General features: G+C 45.5%; 1 protein-coding gene across 1 annotated transcript in view; it reads right to left on the reverse strand.

Annotated features, from left to right (window-relative positions):
* LOC142559385 (proton-coupled folate transporter-like) overlaps positions 1-25,050 on the reverse strand; it is a 107,041-nt gene that overhangs the window by 3,529 nt on the left and 78,462 nt on the right. The window contains exon 5 of the mRNA XM_075670989.1: positions 4,203-4,286. Within this exon, the coding sequence (XP_075527104.1) occupies positions 4,203-4,286 (84 nt within the window). The remainder of the gene's footprint in view (positions 1-4,202; positions 4,287-25,050) is intronic.

Genomic DNA, 25,050 nt, shown 5'->3' on the forward strand with positions numbered 1-25,050 from the left:
TATTATTGTACTCAGGAGCGAATGCAGCAAATACACAAGCGATATTACGTAATGAAATGCCAGCGAATTGAAACAAAAACCGGAAGAAGATGATAAGGAAGACACAGCCAGATCAACAGGAGGGTAACGCCGTGATTATTACTGATTTTCTGGCATTCCATCACACAACACCATGTACTAACCGGACAAGCACTCGTCTCACAGTGTTAGGTTAGGTAAATCAAACAAGTTGTTTCGGGCAATGCAATTGTGACGAATTAGAAGAAAAAATAAGCAAGTTGAAGAAAGGTATCAAACAAACCAGCTTTAAAGGGTCCGTCGCGACGCCAAGCTTGGTAACTGGTACGCGTAAAGAAACGGACATGAAAACAAAAATAAAAGGTAAGCATTTCAAATGACGGTTTATACGATAATGCACATCAAAATGCATCGATAAATCTTTCTAAAATTTGGCGAATACTACTAGTAAATTCATAGATACAGCATTTTTCATAATAGAGACCATGAGGCAAGTAGCGTAGTGAAAGACTGAGGTTAATTAAACCAACACAACGTAATACAGGACCGACAGTACATAATGGAGCAAGGTCACAGTGGCTTACCTAGAAATTTTTTTCGGGAGTGGTACGCACTTGGTGCTGAGGGGGACGGAAGGGGGGGGGGCAGGACCAGGCAGACCGCATAACAACAGAAATATTCTAAGGGGGGGGGGGGGGTTCTAGAAGGCGACGTGACCGGTGTCACCACAGCCCGGCTACGCCACTGAACCAGAATATCGCTGTAGTCCCCGTCCCTATTTTCTGTCATCGCTGTCTTAGGTTATGGTGGTCGAATCAATCGAAATGCAACCAACTAGCTCAGTAATATATACGGAGGGAAAGAAAAGGAGCCACCAAGACGGCCACGCAGAATAATGTCTCCTCACGGTCTGGCGCCGTTAGTAAGCCATGACAGACCAGTGAGCCCAACGATACCTCTTCAGAGGAGCTCTGGAAACCGCCAGGTGGAATCTTGTGTTGCTTTCTTGCGAGATGGCACGTTTACCAATTCCCGGTAGTATTTCTTTCTCGACGCTGCACTCGTTTCTTGCTCGATAGGCTTCGAAGTGGTATCATGCCCAATCGTAACGCAGACGCACACAGACGACAGAGAAGCTCTCGCCTGCCCTCTCGTTTTCACATATCGGCGCTACTCACGCGTCCGTGAGTCCCCTTGGCCCTCATCGCTTGGTCGGCAGCTGCGTCGTTTATGAGATCCTTGTGTTCGCGCATGGGAATATCACGTCGCAGCAATGACTGACTCGGCATGAACAAAGCGCCTTTTTTATGACCTCATGTGCTCTCCTGAAGTCTCTGTTTGCCGGTTACATACACCCTCTTGGAGCACTACTTGCAAAATCCAATGATTCGTCGCACGAAAGAAAAGCACCCAGCAGCGAAAAAAAACACCCCGCGGCTTCTACAACACCAGTCAGAATCTTTCCGATTATTTTTTTTTTATTGCGACAGACTAGACGAATTTTCGAAGTCGTCGCCGCCTTCACTGTGACGTTAACTATATAGGAGCGGCAAGACCCTATTGCACGGGGCGCACAGTATATGGTGTGAGCGGGAGGGAAAGTGTGCGCGAGTGAGCCGAGAAATATAGTGGCTTGACGCGCGCCGTCTTTCACGCGCTCGGTGACGTAATCAAGCGCGCGCAAGGAAGAGGAAGGGGGTGGGACTAAGCACGTGTTGTCTATAGGCGGCCGTGGCGGCGCATGGCTGTCCGCACGACAGAGCGCATACTGCGCGTCCGATCACGGAAGTATCCTCCCACGGCTGCAAAAGTGCGCAATATAGTCGAGATAGCTGATTGTTTTGTGTGTGCTGTCCTCCCGTAAGGAAGCGGTCGTAGCGGGACTTGTCTTTCGCGTTTCCACTAAGCGCTTCTATTGTTCGCAGAGCATCGTATCTCAGCAGAGCTATCAGCTGAGATAGCGCTCTTCCTTCCTATCTTATGTTTCCGCCTTTTCTCTTCCCCACACTGATGGCCGATGTTCACGTGTCAGCCGCGCGCTGGAACGGTGCGCTCTGGTCAGAAGGCTTTCCTTTTCTCTGCCAACCAACGCTGTCTCCGTCTCTCTATCCGGCGCGGCAAGTTGCGGACACGCGTTGAAGCAAAAGGCAGCACGACGTGTTCGCTCCCCTCTGTGCCGGCGTTGCGGCAGCGAGCGTTCTTCGTCATTGAGTGAGATCTGGGGTGCGATCGGAGATGGTTGTTCGGCGCGTTCGTTCGGTTACCGGCGCGCGCGATTGGCCTACTCCGCGCCGACGTCGCCAGCCGCGGGGCGCCGCCCCGTTTTTGGTGACGTCAAAATGACGACACGCTCCTGTCAATCATCCGCCCACCGAGCATTTCGTCCGAACGCGACGGGAGTTGAGAAGTTTGGAGCGATCATACGGCTTCGCATGGCGCGTCTGGTGGATTGGAGTGGATCCAACAGGCGGCCGTTTCCGCTGCGGAATGGCACGTTTGAATCCAATTCATAGTTTAATTCTAGAAAATGGCACTTCCGTTGGAAACTTAGGTTGTTGCGCTGGCTTTTCTAGAGGAAGGAGGAGAGCGGGTGGCGGTGCGAAACGCGTTTGAAGAGATGGCAGAAAGTGAATTCCGGCTGCCAGCGAGCCACTGGGATGTTGTCGCTGCCTCTTGAAAAGTGCGCCACTCTTCCCGTCGTTTCTTTTTTTCCTTCTCGCTGTGCGCGACACCACCTAGGGACGACGCAAAGAACCTAATAGTTATAAATTGCAGTAGTCACACGTACTACTATTTGAAAACGTGTTTGGGCTTGAGAAGAAAAAATACATTTTTTTAGATAAATATTTCATTCAATTGGAAGACGAGAAACATTTGGCTTTGTAGTATACTGTTTGCAAGCAGACGACAAACGACGGAGATAAACTTCCGGGGAGGTCACCGCTTCCTGATTGGCTGCTCTCTCCGCCCCGCTGTCACAAATTTTGCATACTGCAACTTTGTGACGTTGCAGCAACTGAACAGAACGCGTATCGAACAAAATATCTCCGATCGCGCCCCTGAGGGGTGCGATCGGAGGTGGTCGTTCAGCGCGTTTGTTCGGTTACCGGCGCGCGCGATTGGTCTACTCCGCGCCGACATCGCCAGCCGCGGGGCGCGGCCACGTTTTTGGTGACGTCAAAATGACGACACGCTCCTGTCAATCATCCTCCCACCGAGCATTTCGTCTGCTAGGCGCCGAACCCGACGGGAGCTGGGAAGTTTGGAGCGATCATACGGCTTCGCATGGCGCGTCTGGTGGATTGGATTCGATCCAACGGGCCGCCTTTTCGGCTGCGGAATGGCACGTTTGAATCCAATCCATAGTTTAATTCGACAAAATGGCGCTTTCGTTGGGAACTTAGGTTGTTGCGCTGGCGTTTCTAGAGGAAGGAGGAGAGCGGGTTGCGGTGCGAAACGCGTTTGAAGAAATGGCAGAAAGTGAATTGCGGCGTCGTTTTTGTTTCTCGAAACAAATAATTCGTTGGTTGTACAGAGAAATCGACAACATCATCGGTGCCAGCGAGCCACTGGAATGTTGTCGCTGCCTCTTGAAATGTGCGCCACTCTTCCCGTCTTTTTTTTTTCTTCTCGCTGTGCACGACACCACCTAGGGACGACGCAAAGAACCTAATAGTTATAAATTGCAGTAGTCACTCGTACTACTATTTGAAAACGTGTTTGGGCTTGAGAAGAAAAAATACATTTTTTAAGATAAAGATTTAATTCATTTGGAAGACGAGAAACATTCGGTTTTGTAGTATACTGTTTGCAAGCAGACGACAAACGACGGAAGTAAACTTCCGGGGAGGTCACCGCTTCCTCATTGGCTGCTCTCTCCGCCCCGCTGTCACAAATTTTGCATACTGCAACTTTGTGACGTTGCAGCAACTGAACAGAACGCGTATCTCCGATCGCGCCCCTGCTCACGTTTGCCCGTGTGCGTGGCACCGTGCGCGTTAATTAATGGGCGAATGTTTACTGCAATTTACACAGCCACTAAAACTACGAACCTTAATCCGGACTGTCCAATACTTTGTTATCGCTGTGGATGTTTCTCCTTTCCGGCGAATATGTGATCTTTTTTCTTTTTTGCCTTCGTTCTCCTGTGCAAAATTGAGCGAAAAAATGAGCGTCGGGCTTACTAGTTTCGTCTCGGTTCAGAAGTTTAGACGCGTGCGACTTGATGCCGATGGGCGCCGACGCCTCCAAGGTTCCCAGAACATAGCCTGCAGCGAAGAGACAAAATCAGACAGGCCGTGTAACCAGGAGGCTACAACTGCGACAGGGCTTAGCCAGGAGGCGTTGATATATTATGATGCCGCGCCCATATCAAGGCGCTTGTATAAAGAGGCAGCTTTCTTTGCTACTTTGTCCTCTACACATTAGATTCGCCGTGTTATATATAGAGTGTATAATTTAAGGTGCATCATTCCCGCTTTTTACTATCACAAAATTCCGCGTACAATTTGTCGATATTTCTTTTCACCAGCAAATTTGTTTTCCGCGAATATAGATTGCTACATGCAATCTACAACTCGCTCTTGAAAGATGAGAACGGTTGCCCCGAAAAGGACGACGACGAACTGGCACTTGCTTTAGCTGTCACCTACATTGGTCAGCGCGCAAATGTATCTTGTAATAGTTCTCTGTATAATTACGACCTTATTACGGCAATACTGTGCCAGGTTAACATTGACTATTTTTTGTGTGTATTATTATTTAACCCGATAGTGTTATCTAATACGCAGATTAATGGAAGTATTCGAAAAAAAAATAGCACCGCCGATTACTCCATAATAGACAGCTTTAGTTAAACATGTTAAGCCTAATAGCGGGCTTAGTGGTTTCGCGAGAACGAAATGTGCGTGCGCAGAACGCTAAACGACCCATACCGTTTAGCGTACGCACGCTATTAGAGAGATTTAGTTTAGCGTATGCAACTATAGCCTACGCTAAGCAGCGCACGTTTACGACTGTATTAGTTGGCCGTTCCGCAATGTTAGCGGACCAGGCGACCATAACGTGCAATCGGCGTGTTTGAGTGCGTTTTCCGGTGCCACCCGAGGTCGACAAAATTATGTTTTTTGCACCGAGCAAAGCCAAGTGACACCATAACCGAAAGTGGGGTGTCCGTGAGTGATTTGCAGGCCTCGTGAACTGCGGTTTCCTTGCATTGCGATCGCTTCTCTGTGTACTATGAATAACTCTCGGCATGCCGAAAAAATATTCTTAGTGATCATCGCCTCCTGTCAGCGATAACGTTGGCAGAGACCGACGACCTGATGCTGACGCGTGTGGAGCGACAGCGTCTGAAAGGCGAGTACTCTGTGGACGAGCTGGAACATGAAATTAGGTGTAGCTGCGAGTCAGAGCCACTGAAGTACCGCTCTCGTCCAGGGCTGCTGAATATTGGAAACATTGAATAATGAACAATCTTTGTTTAGGCAGGAGTTTCGATTAGAGAAGGACGATGCCACAGAACTGCTCTCTGCGTTGAGAGTGCCAGAGAAAATCTTCAGCGCTCAGAATGTTACAGTGCCTGGCTGTAAAGCCTTATGCATCACATTGCGCCGGCTGGCGTACCCCAGCCTGTGGAGCGATTTGGAGCCTATTTGACGATTGAAGATTGAATACTCTTTATTTCTCCAATAGAAAAATGCCGGGACAATAAGCTGCCCTGATGTAGCTTGACGGTGTCCGGGGCCCATTCAGAAAATGGCAGCAATGAATGAAAAAAAAAATACAATTTCACATAGATCACGAATCAAGGAACCGTACACAATGCAGAATTACAAATAAACTTAATGTAAGACGAAAGTAAAATTCAAATATACAATGCACTGAGAAGCAAAAAAGAAGCATAAAACAACGGTATAGCAGAAACAGAAGGTTTAAAACATAATTGCCATTCAACACTGCGATACAGTAAATGAAGTTCAGACACAATACATAGCAGCATTTTTCCCTTTATACCGTGGCAAAAAAATTAAATAGAATACCCTAATTTGGGTTTGAGCCCACCACATGCTCCAAAAATTGCTGTAAAATTGTTTTTTTTTTCGGTTTATATTTTCTATGTACCATTTGTTTGTGTTAAGGGGGTTCGGAACTGGGAAATGCAACATTTGGGAGCCCAACGTTGTGCGAAGTCGGGGTGGATGCTATTTCTATTTGCGTCTGGTGCTTGTATGAGTGTGCGTTTGTGTCACCGATGAGCGTTGGATTATGAACTTAGCCCGAGGTAAGCTCAAGTTATTCAAGGCGCAAAGTATGGTAAATGACACCAGATGGTGGATGGGAGATATCCTATGTTTAATAAACAATGATCTGATATGAGCTAGGTAATTTGAGCCAGAAACTATGCGGACAGCTTATTTTTGCAGAAGTAGTAGTTGGTTTAGATGCACGCGAGCCGCAGTTCCCCACCCAAGATGACAGTAGCTTATTTGAGAACAAAATAATTAATGATATATTAATTTTTTTACTTTCACGGTAAACAAGTCGCGACCTCGTTGAAGAGCTCCTAAGATTTTGACAAGTTTAAAGAAAGATAACGGAAGTAATCAGCCCATTTAATATGTTCATCAAATATTACGCCAAGAGATCTATATTTACTTACGATTTCGGTAGCGTAGTCTCCAATAAGCAGTGGGATTGATATCGTAACATGCCAATTTATCGAACCGAAAATAACCGCCTTTGTTTTATTAGAATTAATTTTTAAGCTGTTTACATGTGACCAGCTATGGAGACTTTCTAATATGACGTTCGCTTCAAGCAGGAGTTCATTCGATGAGTTTCTAGATAAAAATAAACTAGTGACGTCGATATATATTATAAATTTAGCTCCCTTGGAGACATGGACGAGATCGTTTATATACACGTTAAAAAGGAACGGACCTAAGACCTAACTATCGACACATACAGATTGCTGCCGTTTTTCAATGTATAGCCTTATCAGCTTAAGCGGATTGCGCCGTATACCGTATGCATAAAGTTTATCTAAAAAAATGTTATGATTAATACAGTCAAATGCTTTGCTGAAATCTACAAAATTGCCCAGTGTTAGAAGTTTGTTTTCAATGTTCTGCAAAATTAGTTATTTTTGTTTGTGTAATACAAATTCTGTAGATAAGCCTTGTCTAAAACCAAATTGGGAATCTGTTAACATGCGGTTACCAATAAAGTAAATTTCCAAACGCTTAAGCAAAATTTTTTCTAGTGGTTTCGAGAAAATTCGCAGAATCGATATTGGTCGATGGTCGATAGTTGCCCATGTCTTGTGTTGTCCCAGATTTATGGATAACAATAACTTTGGCTAGTTTTAGTCTGTCAAGGAAGGCAGAGGAGGATATCGATAGGTTAAATATATACAATAAGTGAGGTGCAAGAAGGTCGGCTACAAATTTAATTGGTTTTACTGACAGACCCTCTGCGCCAAGGCTGGAGCTATTCTTCAAGGCCATTAGTGGAGCAAGAACTTCGAATGGGTGGGTAGGGTGGAGAAAGAAATTAGGTAGGTAGCATCTTTGTTGTAGCCTGTTTTATGGAGACCAAAAAGTGTTTATTAAAGCTATCCGCTAGTTCAGTACCCACTAAGGTTACACCATTTATTGTAAACTTCCTATAGAATCGGAGGGCTTGGGCATGTTAATGACTGCGTTTATTGTTTTCCAAACTAATTTCGCTTCACAGCGACCGTCTTTTTCAAATATATTCGCACAATATTGCTTACGCGCCTTATTCAACTCGCTGTTTAATTTATTTCTAAACTGTTTGAAGGCAGTCAGGCCGGCCAAATCTCGGCTGGATGAAAATTTTTGATACATCTTGTCTTTCTTTTTTATCTGCTTATATATATATATATATATCTATATATCTGCTTATAATGGCGTAATCCATGGTTGTCTAATTATTTTGGATTGGCGCTTTGTGGACCACGGGAACATGCATCACATATTTCAGGAAATGTATTTATAAATATATAGCACGCTTCATCTGCACTGCTGTAAGTATAAATTTCGGACCAGTCAGCACTGTTTATCATTTCTCTAAATTTATCAAGATTTGTGTCATTAATTGACTGATAGGTAGTAAGGGTAGCGAAAGTTTAAAGTTTTTGTACAAGCGACACAAAAATTCCACAGTGTCGCTAAGGTCGGACCACAATTTACCAGCACATTCGACAGTAGTGTCTGCGTTCACGACGTATAAATCTATAGTTGTCTGGCTGGAAGCAATAATTCTTGTGGGAGACACTATCACATTTGTAAAATCATTCGATTCAATTATGTTGGCAAGATTAAGTGACGCGTAATAAATTTTTGCTACATTTATATTGAAATCGCCACCCAAGACCACAATATAACGGTTAATAGAACAAAATTCTAGAAATTTGTCAGCATAATTGAGAAACTAGTCACTGTTTCCGCTCGGGGGCCTGTAAACTACCGATATATTTTTCAATTTTCCTTTATTTCCATAAACATACAATTTATGGGGGATTTAAGGAAAAAGTTTCTCGCAGCAACTTGACGGGCCTTAAACCCGGTCTGAGGGCAGCAGCAGGAGGCACAGGCACTGATTCAGGACCGACAAAAACAACACATAAGCAAAAGAATGACAGCTTGGCTTAGACATTTTGCCAGCAAACAGAAATGCAATGTAAGAAAAAGCATTACAAACCATAAAAAACTACGCAATCCGCAGTGTACACTAGAGCAACAAAAGCAGTTGCAGAACAAGTAAACATTGTAAGGAAAGAATAAGACATGATTCAGCCGTTGACAAAGGCTAATATCAAACGGAGATGTGTAACGACAGTTTACCTCAGAAACAGTCACAAACAAATTAAGTCGTGTTCAAAAATCACTGAAATATTCATATAAACGCGACATAGGACAAGAAGTGACATCTATGTTATTACGTTTAAGTGTGTTTAACAAGCGTACTAAGCGATGGTGTAACATTTGAAGAGCATAGTTAGTGCGAGGATGCGGCACGTACCATTATGATGTAATGTGCGAATTTCATAGCCATTTGTTATAACTGAAAATTGACCAACAAGCTCGAATGCGTAACAAGCTATAATATAGACTGCCAGGCCGCCCCCTCGGGTCCCTCTGTTGAAGAAAAGGCGCGAGAATGATTCCGTCGAGATGAGATCATTTTCTTGTGCGCACCATGTTTCCGTAAACATGAAACAATCAAAAGATACCGGAAGATTATGTGTCAGCAGATCCATTTGTTCGTGTTTATGCCTCATTCAGTGAATGTTTAAATGCAAGGCTGAGAACAAGCCTTCCTTTTTCATACTGGATCCCAGTTCACAGGGACAAACACGTTCAAAATACCGATCGACTGTCATCAAAAAATGACAAGAATATAGTACGTGAACATACAGAAAATGGTTGGTAAGCGCTACATGCGTAAGTGCAAATCTGAGTTCTTCCTGACATATGCAGATATCTCTGGTACAGTAACAATAACCACGTGGGGCTGGCAAATTGTACGATATAAAATTAGGCAATCAAACTGGATGCTTCATCACAACTGAAACTGTTTACTGCCACAACCTTAAACTCAGGGACACAGCAACGTAATATGACGCAATTTGTTTTGGGTGTAATATCCTTACAAGCAATGCACGCGGGCATGACAAAACTTCTACAGAATAAACATGCCGCACGGCAAGTGCGCTTGGTTTCAGACGCATAGATATGGGAACATGTTTTCAAACGTTACCATTTCTGCGCAAGTCCAAAAACAAGAAAGGGGCTGACAGATGGAGTAGCACACTGTTGTATAAAGTTTGTAAACAGGGATAAGGTGCCTCAGAAAGGCTGGCCAACGTTTCGATAGGAGGACCTATCTTCGTCACAGGCGGCCTCGTCATCCTCGGCGTGTTTATATACACTTTATACCATTTGTTTATAGACTTTATACCATTTCTGCGCAAGTAACACCTTTTCCTTTGGACACTATCTGATGATGAGGTGAGCCTCGCAATGGGAGGCATTCATCTGCAATGTCTAGTGTGACGCCACAGCTGATTAGTCACATCACAGCAACCTTTGGCTAACTGTTGAGTGACTGCCACAACCACCACTGGCTTTCTCCTGCGTCTCTCGGGGACTTTTCGAATGTAAGTACCATGCAGCACGAGTTCATAATCCAGCACTGCAGTGTCGATTCTTGTGCTTCTGCCTATCACTGTATAAAGTAGTGCTGAAGCTTAACTAAGCAAGCATTAAAATGAAGTGTGACTGCATTATTTTTGTTGTTTTGAACAACAGACAGAGAATGTGTGCTGACGCTTGGTTAAAACACAATTTATTACTTTGCATATTTAGCAACGAGCTCAAGGTTTCATCTCTAATGTGCTAATTGTTGCAGAAATGCATGTCAGCGTTGAAAGGAGCGCTGAAATATTGTGATTGCTGGCTTACATATGATATTTCTAAGGCAGTTTAGATTGTTCTGCAAGTGAGCACATAATGCACATTTTAATTTTTTTAGTGCATTAGAGTTTGTCGAGCTAAGATGGGTAAGAACAAGGTCTGTGGTGTAGAGGATACGTGGAAACTGTTCTCTTATTAGGAATATCTGAAAAAGTATTTCTTAATGTGCCCGTACGTAGTTATTTCACTAAGTGGTGATACTGCGCAAGTGTATTTACATAGGAACTTGTGTACAGGTTTATCTGTCACCGAGACCCTGAGAATCACTTTCCTGGTACAGGCTCACTGGTGCTTCATGCCAATATTAATACCTGAAGGTTATTATGGAAGAAAATAGCAACGATTAGCTATACAGCCAAAATTTAGATTCTGTAAATGTGATTTCGTTTGTATCATGGAAGCAAGCTTATTTATTGGGGATTTGGCGAACAGGTTTAAAGTGATCACATGAATATTCACTTACACCTATGAAGTGCTAAAAAAATGTCTCAAGATGGGCAAGAAGTATTTTTGTGTTCAATTCCCCACTAAGAAATTGAAGATATAATATAATTATACCAATTAAGAGTCTTCTAAGAATAACGTCATTATGTGGTGCGCATTGCATTTCTTTGTAAATCACTGTGTTTGGCACACATTGTATTTGCTTTCTGATTACCATTTGTAGTTTGCGACGCAATAGGAGCAGCCACAATACAGTAATTATATTTGCATACCTTCAGTAGGCTAGCTTGCTTATACATTTATTTTCCCTTGTTGCAGGCCGTCAAAAGTAAAGGGGCCCCACTCCATAATTGCTGGGCATTTATGGACGGGACTGCTCGGCCCATATGCCACCCAAAGAGGAATCAACAGCCGAACTTTTCGGGGCACAAGAGGGTGCACTGTTTAAAATATCAGTCTTTTACGTGCCATAACGTATCTGCCAACTGGATTGGCCATACCCGGCAAGTGGCATGATGCAGGTAAGTTGCCTCCTTGGATGCTACCTTCAGTCAGTTCACTCTTCTGACTCAGTAACTGTCAACAAACAATTTCGAGTTTGCCCTAGTCAATGCACATTGAAATCAGTCCAAGGTAGTGCTACTACATAGTCATTTCGAACACACTTTGTTCTTCCTATACTTCACGGTCCTCCATGTTTAGATGTGCCCGAAAGTATCACTGCAGATACTTTTCAGTGACAATGTTGGCCAAGAGTCCAGAATAAAGGATCGTTTTCTCACTGGATACATTAATGAAATGAGCACCCAACGTGGAATGCAAAGGGAATGACATGGTTACTCACTAATTAGAAAGAATTTCGCATATGCTTACGAGCGCAGGGGACGCTTATTTTAGTCGCAATGGTGAGCTCGAGAGTAGCAAGCGGAGTTGCTGTTGGCATCGTCCTCTTCCTCTCTCCTTTCAGCACGACCACGAGTCATCGTCTTTTTCTTGCATAGGTGCAATAATCTTGTTTTGGTATAGCACATGTTATAACTGATACAACAATCTCCCAAGCAGCGATTATAAGACTAGAAAAGAAACCCCACGATAGTGTACATACACCTCATACTTAAAAAGCGAAATGGACGGAGCGCTAACACACATGTATGCCCTCCTATGAATGGTGTATGCCTCATATATTTGACTAGCTTATTCTTATTCATACCTTTCTAAGATGTTGGAGTGCTTGTAGTACAAGCAGCTAGGCTACCACATGTGGTCTCGCTTATGTTGTTGTCCCGAAGGTCACGCATTTCTATGTCTATTTTAGATACAGAAGGCCTGTTCGGGAAACATTACTTAGCCGATCTATACGCCATGTTATTATGTATAGCGACAGTTAATTACTAGCAGTGCATGCTATGGCACCAACGATGGTAAGGAGAGCAAGTTGGTAGGGATTTGTGTTACTAAAAGGCAAGCGCGCAAAAACAGACACAAGGATGAACGAAAGAGACGACGCAAGCCCTTGTTCTCGACTGGTACGTGTAGGTTTATTGTGCCTAGTTTCTTGGGCATCGCTAAAGAGAACGCCTAAAGCAGCACTGACACAAAATTGCGAAGTTGCGATAATTGTGAGATTGATTTCTGTGGGTAAACACACAGATATACAAAATATCAACAGCGAATGTACCTTAAAGCATATTTAAAATCTGTGTTATGGTATCTGCACACAGAAAACCTCAAGACGCAGCACCTCATGACATTAACATCAACAAAGTGGGTTTGTAAACATTTCTAGGCATAACAGCAGTGTTACGCCACGAGTTTGTGTTGGCTACTATGCTCCTTGTACAGGCTCTTGTTCGTACCACGAGCTAGTCCTTCACTGTTGCACTTCATATCATCCTCAGTTTTTAGTCGTAGTTGCATGCTCTCAGTGTTGCTGCAATAGTTTTTGTCGTGCCCACTGAGGTTTCCTACACTATCTGCGTCGACTGTGCTGCACTTACCACGCTCAAAAATGTCAGAACTAAAGCACATTGTCGAGTTCATACTTGGATTAGTCGCCATAATAAAAAAATCTAGATAATCAACCGTCGTACGCTGAAGCAAACGAGGTTTTGTGCCGTGATAACTGGTTTGTTGACTACTTATTGTAACAGAAAGAAAATATATAAAATGTTTGTGTCGGTGCTCTTGCAATAACTGGTTTCTTCACAATTTGTTTCACATTGTCATCAATGATGCACAGACGAAACTGCAACTGTGCATTGGACTTCAGTTGTTTCTTATTTATAGTGTAGCTACTGTTTCTTACAGGCATACTTCACTAAAGTCAATTTTATGGAAAGCTCTAGAAGCTCGTCGGCAGGGATGCTTTCGTGGTTTCCAGCGACCTTGCACACCAATTGAGGCCACTTCTGATGAATCCTTATGGTGTTGCCTTCCCCACGGCTTCCCAGCAGGCTTTGAATTATGGAATGAGCCCCGTGCGACAGGCATTTGAAGGGGATTCGGGGAAATTGTTTCCCAGTTTGCCTTCCTTGACTACAAGAAGAACCATAAAGTTCTCAAATAGGAAGTTTCACAGATGCATGACGCAGGGACAATTCTTACTGACTGCCACAGTTGCATGTATAGCAACCAGGTTACATCCTATTTTGGTTTGAACCCTCCTGACCTAATGTCATAGTTAAGGCAGCCTGCTTGAATTGTGAGCACTAATTCTCTCTTAGCACAATTTCAGTTCAAATTCCCGTATTTATCCGAATACAGGTCAGCGTTTATTTTTTCGGCGATGTTACGCAAAATGAGCTATCAACATCTATTCATGAACAAAGAATCTCGACCTATATTCATGAACAAAAGCAATGCAAACGAGCTAACGGAGTTCGTCCTTCGTGCATGCTGTAAAAATGGTCTGGAGGTTATCCAGGCTTGCTGTACTGGCAGTTCCAACGAGTCTTGAGTTAGTGGTGTCGACGGGCGATATTTAGCAGCCAAGCTTACGGTAAGTAAAGATTAGCCTATTTCCAAGTTTTTGGTTTTTCTAAAAAGGTATGGGTTGACCAAATTAAAGTTACTATTTTTATCCGACCTTCAGTTCAATATACAGGGGTCGACCTATATTCGTGCTAGGCCTATATTCCAGCAAATGCAGTACTCGCTCATTGCCTAACTGTTTTACCCTTACTGCATTCTATAGACGTCTCAAGTTTGCTTTGTGTCTACTGCAATGCATTATTTTGCATTTATTTCTTTATTCGTTGAACATGTTCATGGTTCGATTAAGCGCCGTAGCAACAGATTCTTCCTGTCTAATTCTTGCTTTTAAGTGAAGAGCCTTTGTAGCGTTCAGTGCCTTTCATTCCAAACTGCAGCATTTTTTTTATATTACTACTAGGTTTTTGATTGTTTAACCCTCACTGCATTCTATAGACGGCTCAAATTCGCTTTGTGTCTGCTACAGTGTATTACATTGCATTTATTTATTCCTTGAAAATTTGCATAGTTCAGTTCAGTGCAATAGAGCATATTCTTCCTGTTTAATTCTAGCTTTTAAGTGAAGATCCTTTGTTCCATTCAGTGCTTTTCATTCCAAACTGCAGAGCTTTCCTTACGTTACTGCTAGGTTTTTGCTTCCCTGCTTTACCCTTATTGCATTCTATAGATGCCTCAAGTTTGCTTTGTATCTACTGAAGTGTATTACTTTGCATTTATTTCTTCATGCCTGAACTTGTGGGGTTCAGTTCAGTGCAACAGGTATATATAACCCCTATTTCATTATTGTTCTTAAGCAAAGAACCTTTGTTGGTTTCAGTGCCTGTCATTCCAAACTGTAGTGCTTTTTTATATTACTACTGCGTTATTGCCCTTCACTGTGTTACCCTTACTGCATTCTATAGACGGCACAAGTTTGCTCTGTGTTTACTGCAGTGTGTCAGGAAATGGATAACTTGGGCCTACGCACGGCCTGCTCTGTTAATCGCCCTAACGCCAGTATGACTTCTCCTTTGACCTATCACAGCCAGCCCTTTACTCCCCGTAGTCTGAGTCTATCTGAATGGCGCGCACCTGACTAAAAGGACATGGCGCGCACCTGACCAAGGACAACACAGGGGAAATTACTTGTACTTGCTAATTGAAATAAAGAAAGTATAAATAAATGAAACTGAAAGTGTATGAAAAACAACTTGCCGCATGGGTGGGGGGACAAACGATCCACGTCTTCGCATCATGTGTGCGATGTTCTACCAATTGAGCTACCGCGGCGCCTTCTTCCCATCCACTTTCTGAGGTATTTATGTGTTACAACTAGAAATAACCCTGGCAGTGTTAGCCAGCGCCCCACTCACAAACCCCCTTTCTTCTTGTTCATATATATATATGAGGTATGAGCAAGAAGGAAGGGGGTTAACCGAGGGGCCCGATTTTTATTAGTCATATCATAAGAAGCTCAAACACAGACACCAAGGACAACATAGGGGAAATTACTTGCGCTGAAAATGAAATAAAGAAACGGTAAATTAATGGAAATGAAAGTGGATGAAGAAACAGCTTGCCGCAGGTGGGGTACGATCCCACAACCTTCGCATTTATTTATTTATTTATTTATTTATTTAACAATACTGTAGGCCTTTGCACAGGCCCAAACAGGAAGTGGATTGTACAATATACACACACGAGCATGGGAAAAACAGGAAAAAAGAAAACCAAAAAAATATATAAAGCAAAAAAAAATGCCATACAACAGCACTGGTATACAACGCAAGACACCCTTTTTTTTTGTTTCACATGAATCAGGGAAAAGGTACTCAAACAATTGCAATATTTGTCGTATAATATTCTTGTAGTTATTGTGGATCTATATAACAACACTACTCAGCACATTGCAATATTTACATTTGAAATGCAATCACACGTGCACTAGTGTCCAGTCAATCAACCAACGCATTACCTTTAAACGATGCGCTCAACTACTTTCATGAACAGCCAAAATATGACTCCAATTTTGCGACAAAGCCATCCACAGAATCTGAGTCTACAATTTCCTTTGGTAACGAATTCCAGATTTCAATTGCCCATGGGAAATATGAATAGCTGAACGTGTCGCACTGTGTCGGATATTGCCTGATGTGTTTATTATGACAGGTTCTATTGGAGTGTCGGTGTGGTGGCTGCACGTAATCTCGCTTATCTATATTAATTTTGTCATTACATAGCATAAAAAGAAATTTCATGGCAGCCACACGACGCCGACAAACAAGGGTAGGCAGTGCTGCCTGGCTTCTAAGAGCACTTACGCTTTCGTGTCGAGAATACTTATGGTAAATAAATCGCAACGCTTTATTTTGAATGCTTTCTAATTTCTGTGAGAGTCCTTTCTGGTGCGGGTTCCACACTATGCTACCATACTCAAGAATTGGCCTTAATAAAGTTCTATATGCTGTTAGTTTCACGTAGGATGGTGCTGCAGTTAATTTTCTTCGCAAGAAACCGAGTGTTCGGAAGGCCTTCGTGCATGTATTATCGATATGGGTATTCCATTTTAACGCGCTTGTAAAGGTTATGCCTAAATATTTTACTGTGTCAGTTTGTATTAAATCGTTGCCGTTTAATGTATAATTGAACCTAAAGATCGACTTTCTATGAGTTATGGTCATATACTGTGTTTTCTTAAGATTAATTTCCATTCCCCACATGTCACACCAGCGGGCTATATTGCTTAGTGTAGTATTTAGTCTAAGCTGGTCCTCGATTCCTTGCACGCTTGTATAAATTACCAAGTCATCGGCGAAGAACCGCAATTTTACTCCATTTTCTGCACAATCAGCGATGTCGTTAACATATATGAGAAATAATAATGGCCCCAATACGGACCCCTGTGGTACCCCTGAATAAACTTCGAGTTGGTCCGAGTCATAATTATTTATAGTAACATACTGAGTTCGGTTTGACAGATAGGCTGCTATCCATTCTACTACATTGTGCTCAATTCCGATAGACTTTATTTTCTCGATTAGTTTACAGTGCACGACGCGATCATAAGCCTTCGAAAAATCAATAAAAATAGCATCAGCTTGGAATTTGGAGTTAATTATTGATGCGAAGTCATCGTCATTTCGTCATTTCGCGTGCAATGCTCTACCAATTGGGCTACCGCGGCGCCATTTCCCGATCCACTTTCTTCGGTATTTATGTTTCCTTGTAGAACCCAGGAAGTGCTAGCCAGCGCCACTACTCACAGGCCTTGGCGGCGGATGTGGAACATCCTTTCTCGCGCAGGCGCCACGAGAACGCGATTTTCTTTTGCGTGAAGGCAACCGGTCAATAAACCCTCACATGCTACCTGAAGGCACCAATGTTGTCGGGTTCGAGACTCTCGTTATGTAATAAACGAGAAGAAAGGGGGTTAATCGAGGGGCCCGATTTTTAATAGTCACATTATAGCAAGTCAACAAAGACTGACACCAAGGGCAACATAGGGGAAATTACTTGTACTTAATAAATGAAATAAAGAAACGAGTAATTATTGGAAATGGTTCTACTGGAAACCCGAGGGCAACTACACTATGAGACCATAGACATCTTCACGGAAAAGATGACCCGTCTTTTCCGCCAGGCCGACCCGGAAATGTCCGAACAGAAAAAAGTGCGCTTCTTGATGCGAGGTGTAAAGCAAAATAACTTTTCGCTGGACTGATCCGCAACCCACCGAAGACAGCAGCTGAGTTCTTGACAGAGGCAGCGACAATTGAGAAAACTAAAAAAAAACTCGCACCAGGCAATATAGCCACCAAGTGCTCACGACGCAATGCGCCATCCAAGCACTGGCTCGGGTGACCTCCAAGAGAACATTAGGGCCACTGTGCCCGAGGAACCACGTAAGATGTTTCCTTCGTCGCAAGCTCAGGTGGCCTCAGTCACTAACATCGTCAAGGACAAACTTCGACGATCACTGGGCGTTTCCGAAGTGCAGCCTTAATCGCCGCTTCCCGTGCCGGAAGCGATGACCTACGCCGCCGTCGACCTCGGTCAAGGTGCCCCTCTGTGCCCGCGCCAAGGCCCTGTAACGCCACAATTACGTCGTCCACCGCCGCTACCGCCATCATGCCCACCCGTCGCCCAGCGCAGCTACGCGAGGAAGACGGACATTTTGCGAGCGCCCAACCACCGCCCGCTCTGTCATCACTGCGGAGAAGCCAACCATGCGTACCGCCGATGCCCATACCGCGACTTGGGACTGAGAGGGTTCGCCGTCAACGCGCCGCGTCCGCAGCTTGGGGAGCGCCCTCGTGATATCACCGAATACATTACCGCTACTCAGTGGAACCCTCGACGACCGTCCCGTTCACCGTCACCAGGCCGCTACCTGTCGCCGCAGTGCAGTCCATACAGTGGCCCAGCCTGGGGCTGATCTATCAGTCTTGTTCCCAGCCCATTCCTTTTATAGGTCTCAAGACCACTGGCTTATTGACCGGTCACGAAGCGACAGCCCACCTCGACTCGCGCTTTCGATCAAATGTGTAGCGAGTGACGCTGTTTATCAGCCCATATCCGGAAAACTAAAAGTAGGAATCGATGGCGGTGCGGTTGCTGTTCGTCGCACTGATGAAGATCCTCCGCAGCCAACGAACATGCCGAAGAGGCTATCTCGACGACATAACAATGACACGCCGCCGTCCAGACGAAGTCTGGAAGCAAAGATTACGCTGACGAAAGACGACCTGACGACACTACGTACCAGCCACAGGTCAACGATACGCAGCCGTGATCCGACTGTAACTGTAACGCAAGACAAAGAACCACCATCCTCGCCGTGCATGTCGACGGCCACACAGTCACCACCTTAGTAGAAACAGGAGCAGATTACTCCGTCATGATTGAACCCATCACCGCCCAGTTGAAGAAAGTTAAGACTGCACGGAAAGGCCCTCAAATTCCGACAGCCCTAGGTTACCTCATAACACCGACTGGAATCTGCACGGCAAGACTTACCGTTTGTGACCGGACTTACCCTGCCACCTTTGTTATCCTCCAACATTGTTCACGAGACGTCCTTCTCGGCATGGAGTTCATGAACTAACACCGCGCAATCATCGACAGCAAGTCGAAGTCGTTAACGCTGTCGGAATATCAAGCGATACCGTCGGAGAGCCCTCGTAGTCACGACGCCTTGAGTGTGCTCGAAGATCAAGTGAACATCCCGACGCGCTCCAGCATCGTTATTTCCGTCGGCACCGAAACACCCGCTGACGTAGAAGGCGTCATCGACCGCGCAATTTGCGTCACAGGAGGGATCGCTCGAGTCCATGGAGGGAAAGCAGAAGTGATCCTAACCAATTTCAGCCAGGAGTTCAAGCACGTCAACAAGGGCACGGCAATCGCGTACATCGAGGAAATTGGGGAAACCAGCAAGGCGTTTGTCCTCTCGGATTCTGCCGCATCTACCTAAACGGCCATAGTTCCGGAACCAGACTTCGACATAAATCCAAGTGTCCCCATGAATAAGTAGCAATAGCTCAAAACGCTTCTCCGACGATACAAGGAATGCTTTTCGATGCCATCGAGGATTCAACAAATAGTCGCAAAGCATCGCATAACTGAAGAGTGCGCTTGACCACTCCGCCAGACCCTTTACCCAGTTTCGACGCGAGAACGCCAAGCTATTAGGAAATAAGTAGACGAAATGATGCGCGATGAAATCATCCAGCCATTGAACAGGCCGTGGGCATGTCCTGTAGTCTTGGTCAAGAAGAAAGATGGAACCGTACGTTTCTGCGTCGATTATCGTTGACAGAACAAGATCACGAAGAAGGACGTGTACCCCATTCCACGCATAGACGACGCATTGGATCGGCTCTGCAACCTTAAATACTTCTCGTTGATGGACTCAAGTCTGGCTACTGGCAAATATAAGTCGACGAGAGGTCGCGAAAGGACCGCTTTCATCACGCCAGACGGCCTGTATGAGTTCAAGGTTGTGCCATTTGGACTGTGCTCGGCGCTTGCAATGTTCTGGCGTGTGATGGACACGATTTTAGCAGGATTGAAGTAGCAGGCCTGTCTTGTTTACTTGGATGACGTCGTCGTCTTTTCCGCAAATTTCGATGATCATCTTAGGCGGCTTGCGACAGTACTAGAGGCCATAAAATCATCAGGGCTCACTCTGAAGCCGGAAAAGTGCCACTTCGCTTACGAAGAGCTCCTGTTCCTAGGCCACGTCATCAGCAAATCCGGTGTCGCCCCGACCCACAGAAGACAGCTGCCATCGCAAAGTTCCCGCAGCACATCCACATGAAGACAGTGCGTAGATTCCTTGGCATGTGTGCCTACTAGGCGCTTTGTCAAGAACTTTTCACACATCGCGGAGCCGCTAACACGTCTAATCAAATGTGATGTCGAGTTCAAATCGGAAACGCCACAGGCCGACGCATTTGAAGAACTCAAACGACGCATGCAGTCGCCGCCGGTACTAGCGCACTTCGACGAGGACGCCGATACCCAAATCCACACTGACGCCGGTAGCCTAGGCCTCGCTGAATTGCTAGTCCAGAGGAAAGACGAACTTGAACGGGTGGTAGCTTACGCTAGCCGGTCGCTGTCAAAAGCGGAAGGCAATTATTCTACAAACGAAAAGGAATGCCTCGCCATCGTTTGCGCTACAGTGAAATTCCGCACTTACCTATATGGCAGGCCTTTCAAAGTCGTCAGCGACCATCACGCGTTGTGTTGGCTAGCTAATTTAAAGGACCCTTCAGGACGGCTGGCGCGGTGAAGCCTCAGACTGCAGGAATTTGACATCACTGTAATCTGCAAGTCCGGACGAAAACACTCTGATGCCAATTGCCTATCACACGCCCCCATTGACCCGCTGCCGCAAGACGACGAGGATTATGATGGCTTCCTTGGAATAATAAGCGCGGAAGACTACGTGGAACAGCAACGAGCAGACTCGAAGATAAAATGCCTCGTCGAGTATTTAGAAGGGAACACGGACGCTGTTTCTAGGTCATTCAAGCGCGGGTTGTCGTCCTTCACTCTTCGAAACAACGTACTCGTGAAGGAGAACTTCTCACCAGTCCGCGCCAACTACCTTCTTGTTTTACCCTCTGCGCAGCGTACAGAAGTACTGCGCGCCCTACATGAGGATCCGACCGCTGGACACCTCGTATTTTGCCGGACGCTATTGAGGATACCGGGTGGGTATTACTGGCCGTGCCTGACCGCCGACGTCGCCCGTTACGTCAAGACATGCCGAGACTGTCAGCGACGCAAGACACCACCGATTAGGCCAGCGGGATTACTACAGCCGATTAAGCCTCCTTGCCGATCTTTTCAGCAGAGCGGGATGGATTTGTTAGGACAGTTTCCGACGTCAACACCTGGAAATAAGTGGATCGTCGTGGCGACGGATTACCTCACCCGCTTCGCTGAAACTAAAGCTCTGCCGAAAGGTAGCACAGCCGAAGTGGCGAAATTTTTCATCGCGAACATCCTGCTGCGAATTGGTGCTCCAGAAGTCCTCATCACCGACAGAGCAACAGCGTTTACAGCAGAGATCACCCAAGCCATTCTGCAGTACAGCCATACAAGCCACAGGAGAACAACTGCCTACCGCCCTCGGACGAATGGTCTCACAGAGTGCCTGAACAAGACCATCGCCGGCATGCTAGCAATGAACTTCGACGTCGAACACAAGACCTGGGATAGCATCTTGCCGTAAGTAACCTTTGCTTACAACCCGGCGGTGCAAGAAACAACACAGATCACGCCGTTCAAGCTCCTTTACGGCAGGTATTCGACGACTACTCTCGACGCTTTGCTGCCGCATGTCTACGATGAAGAGAATCTTGACGTCGCCAACTATCTACAGAACGCCGAAGAAGCCCGACAGCTTGCCCCCCTGCGGATCAAGAACCAGCAGAGAACCGACAGCCGACACTATAACCTTCGACGACGTTACGTCGAGTACTCGCCGGCGACCGTGTCTTGGTTTGGACCCCTATACGCCGACGAGCACTTAGCGAGAAGTTTTTACGCCTCTATTTCGGACCCTACAAGATCATCCGATGCATTGGCGCACTCGACTACGAGGTCGTGCCAGACGGCATTTCGCTATCGCAGTGGCGCCACTCACGACCTGAAGTAGTTCATGTTGTGAGACTTAAGCCGTTCTACCAGCGCTAATGAACATTGGGATATTGCACAGCTGAACTTTGGACTTTTTTTGGAGTCTGTTACCTTGGACTTTGTTTCTTTGTTGCTTTGGTACTTTCTTTTAATAAGTGTCCGTTTGTGTCTGACTCTCCTGTTATTTTTGTAGCATCGGGACGATGCCTTTTGAGAGTGGGGCATTGACAGGTAAACATGTTTATCGGTTGACCACGTTTGACCGCCTTACAAATGTTATTGCACAGCGCATGACGCGCCTGCATGTATCGGACATTTGTAGAATGTTATCGATGGTTCTATCCACTGTCAGTTGTCACCGAACCTTGTGTAATCTCATTGCATGTATGCGCGACGCGAATGGCGTAGAACTGTCGACACGCGGGCACCAGCGATTATTTGTTACGTTCGATGGCTCATGTATAAAAGCTGACGCGCTTGACCCACTGATCAGATTTTCGACGATCGCCGACTGTGTTCTCCGATTTCGCCGTCCCGAGTGTAGCCTGTTTTTTGAGGGCAGAAAACGCTAGTTTCGCCATTCCCAGTATTGCTGCTTTCTTCACTGTCACTACTACATGACATTATGATCGGCCCCTGGGGTGTGGGAGGCGCTCAGGCGGGCTTCCCCACGTCGACTTGATTGCTATCTTCTCCGAATCGACGACACACTTTTCTCCTAGCTGACACAAAAGGATGCAGGGCAAACGAAAAGGCAAGAATGCGCCTCCGCTCTCCTCCCCTCCGCTCTCCGCAAGCTGACACACAAGGGTGGACGGCGAAAAGCACTACTCCACAGGTTCCGGAAGTAGACGGCGACGATGACAGGTTCACCACTAATTACATAAGGCCGTGCTGGCCCGCATGTTAGAGAGACCACTCGAGACTCAGATGAGAGCCACATCCATGTACCAATGAAGTGAATACAACCTTTTCAATTTTTTTTTCATCCTCACTACGCCCGGTTTCGTCGCCGTTTCCTTCACCCGGTCGAGATTAAATCAGTGTCTAAGTCTACACACCTGCGACCGTTGCCTCCGAGTAACAGAAACCTATCTCAGAGCCTATGCCTTTGCCGACTGCATGCGCCGGAAGTTGTCGCAGGGTCGGAAAAACGTCTTCGCCATTACGTATTTAGACAGCTTCAGCTGAGTGTAAGCGTTATACTGAGGGGGAATATGAAAAGAAGAAACTGCTCTATTTGTGTCCGCTTTTGATAGGGAATGTCGAACATTTTCTTCGAGAATATATACAGTGAGCACACTCTCCTCCTTGTTCTCCGCAGTTATTCTATATGGATAATTATGAGCGTATAAAATTTGTTGCTACTGTGTTGCGTTGCGCCCTCATGATTTTAAGGCTGTCTTTAAGACACAGGCTGTCTTCCGCGTGCGCGCCATTGCCACGCACGTTTCTTATTCCTCTCCCGCGAGTGCGCTTTAGAGCCATGGCACCGAAATTATGTTTGATTTTTTTAAAACTTACTCACCGTACTTCAACACGTAGGGACAGGTGAACAGCGCTCGCAGTCGATTCGCTAAATAAAATAATCAGTCATAGCTCTATTAGTACAGCCCTCTGGGCGGTCTTCATCTTAAAAATAAACATATCAAGGTAATAATAATTAAACGAAGATCTCTCGCTCTCGCGAGCAGCATTCCTTCGAACAATAACGCGTACGAGTTTCCCACGCTAAAACGCTAAGCGCACGGGGCTCACCACGCATATAGTAAAGCTTGATATAATCTTTAGAGACGCTCGAGTTCACTCTCTTCGAGGGTCGGCTATTTTTTCCAATGAAGAATGCCTCCCGGAATTGACCATCCCGGACAACATGAACGATTTTCCACGTAAGTACGAGGCTCTGGACAGGAGCTATGCCGCTTCAAAGTACCCTGGGGCCTTGCGGACCAACCCACTGAGCCATCTTCCAGGCGAACATCCTGGGCTCACGACTTCGAATCCCGAATTTTCTTCCTTTTTTTTTCCTTTCCTTCTTTTTTTAGTTTATCATTATCACAGAGAATTACATATCTTCACCACGACCGTCCGCACGGGGACCCTCTTGCAATTTTCCTTGAAACACTTGTTTCCAAATTTCCTTGAAATACTTGGGAAAGCAAGCAACAACACCTAGCCGTAAAGTTAACACACAGATTTTCAGCGCGTCAGAACGATCGCGTATGCGGCCATACCTTTCGTCTACATCTGTAGTTATTCTTTCGTGCTTACTTTCGTTTTTATTCCAGAAAATTGTATTGCGACCGCGGCGGTAGCAGAGCCGCCAATTTCTTACAAGCACGAATTGTTCAAACCATGTTTGACTTATCGTAGAAGGCACCACTGTAAGCTAAATGAGGTACACAACTCCCGTCTCCCGAGTGCTTAGGCTCGCTGCGTTCCCATAAACACTACGAGGTCAGTTACCTCCACCCAGCCCCCCATTCCTTCCTTCTCATTAGCTCTAGTGTAATCACTGTCCAAAGCTGTAGAAAGGATGAAGACACCACCGAGAGCCGTCAAGGTAGCCTTCTTTGTGTGAATCTCAGCGCGGTAGTGAGACCGCGGTGCGCTTGAACATTCTGCATAGCCATCCGGGAACGCGAGTTTTCGGACGACAAAAGACAAGAAGACGCGACGAGCGGATCATACGACACTCGGGGCCTCTCGATAAGCTTAAAAACTTTTCCCCTTTTTATTTTTACGGAGAAGTGTTATGCGCTGTTCAAATTCAGCAAAGATATATCGTGTACCTAGGCACGCTCAAGACCGCGTGCATGCGTAAGATGCGGGAGACAGGCTAGGGCAACCGAGAATTGACACTATGTCGTGCAACCTATGCCGATCAGCAAAAACCCGCGAAGGGCAGACAAATTAGCTGATATCTTACGCATGTGGGGGCCTCTGGGCCGTGCTTATCGGCGAC

The sequence above is a fragment of the Dermacentor variabilis genome, chromosome 10, assembly GCF_050947875.1.
Source record: "Dermacentor variabilis isolate Ectoservices chromosome 10, ASM5094787v1, whole genome shotgun sequence".
Classification (NCBI taxonomy): domain Eukaryota; kingdom Metazoa; phylum Arthropoda; class Arachnida; order Ixodida; family Ixodidae; genus Dermacentor; species Dermacentor variabilis.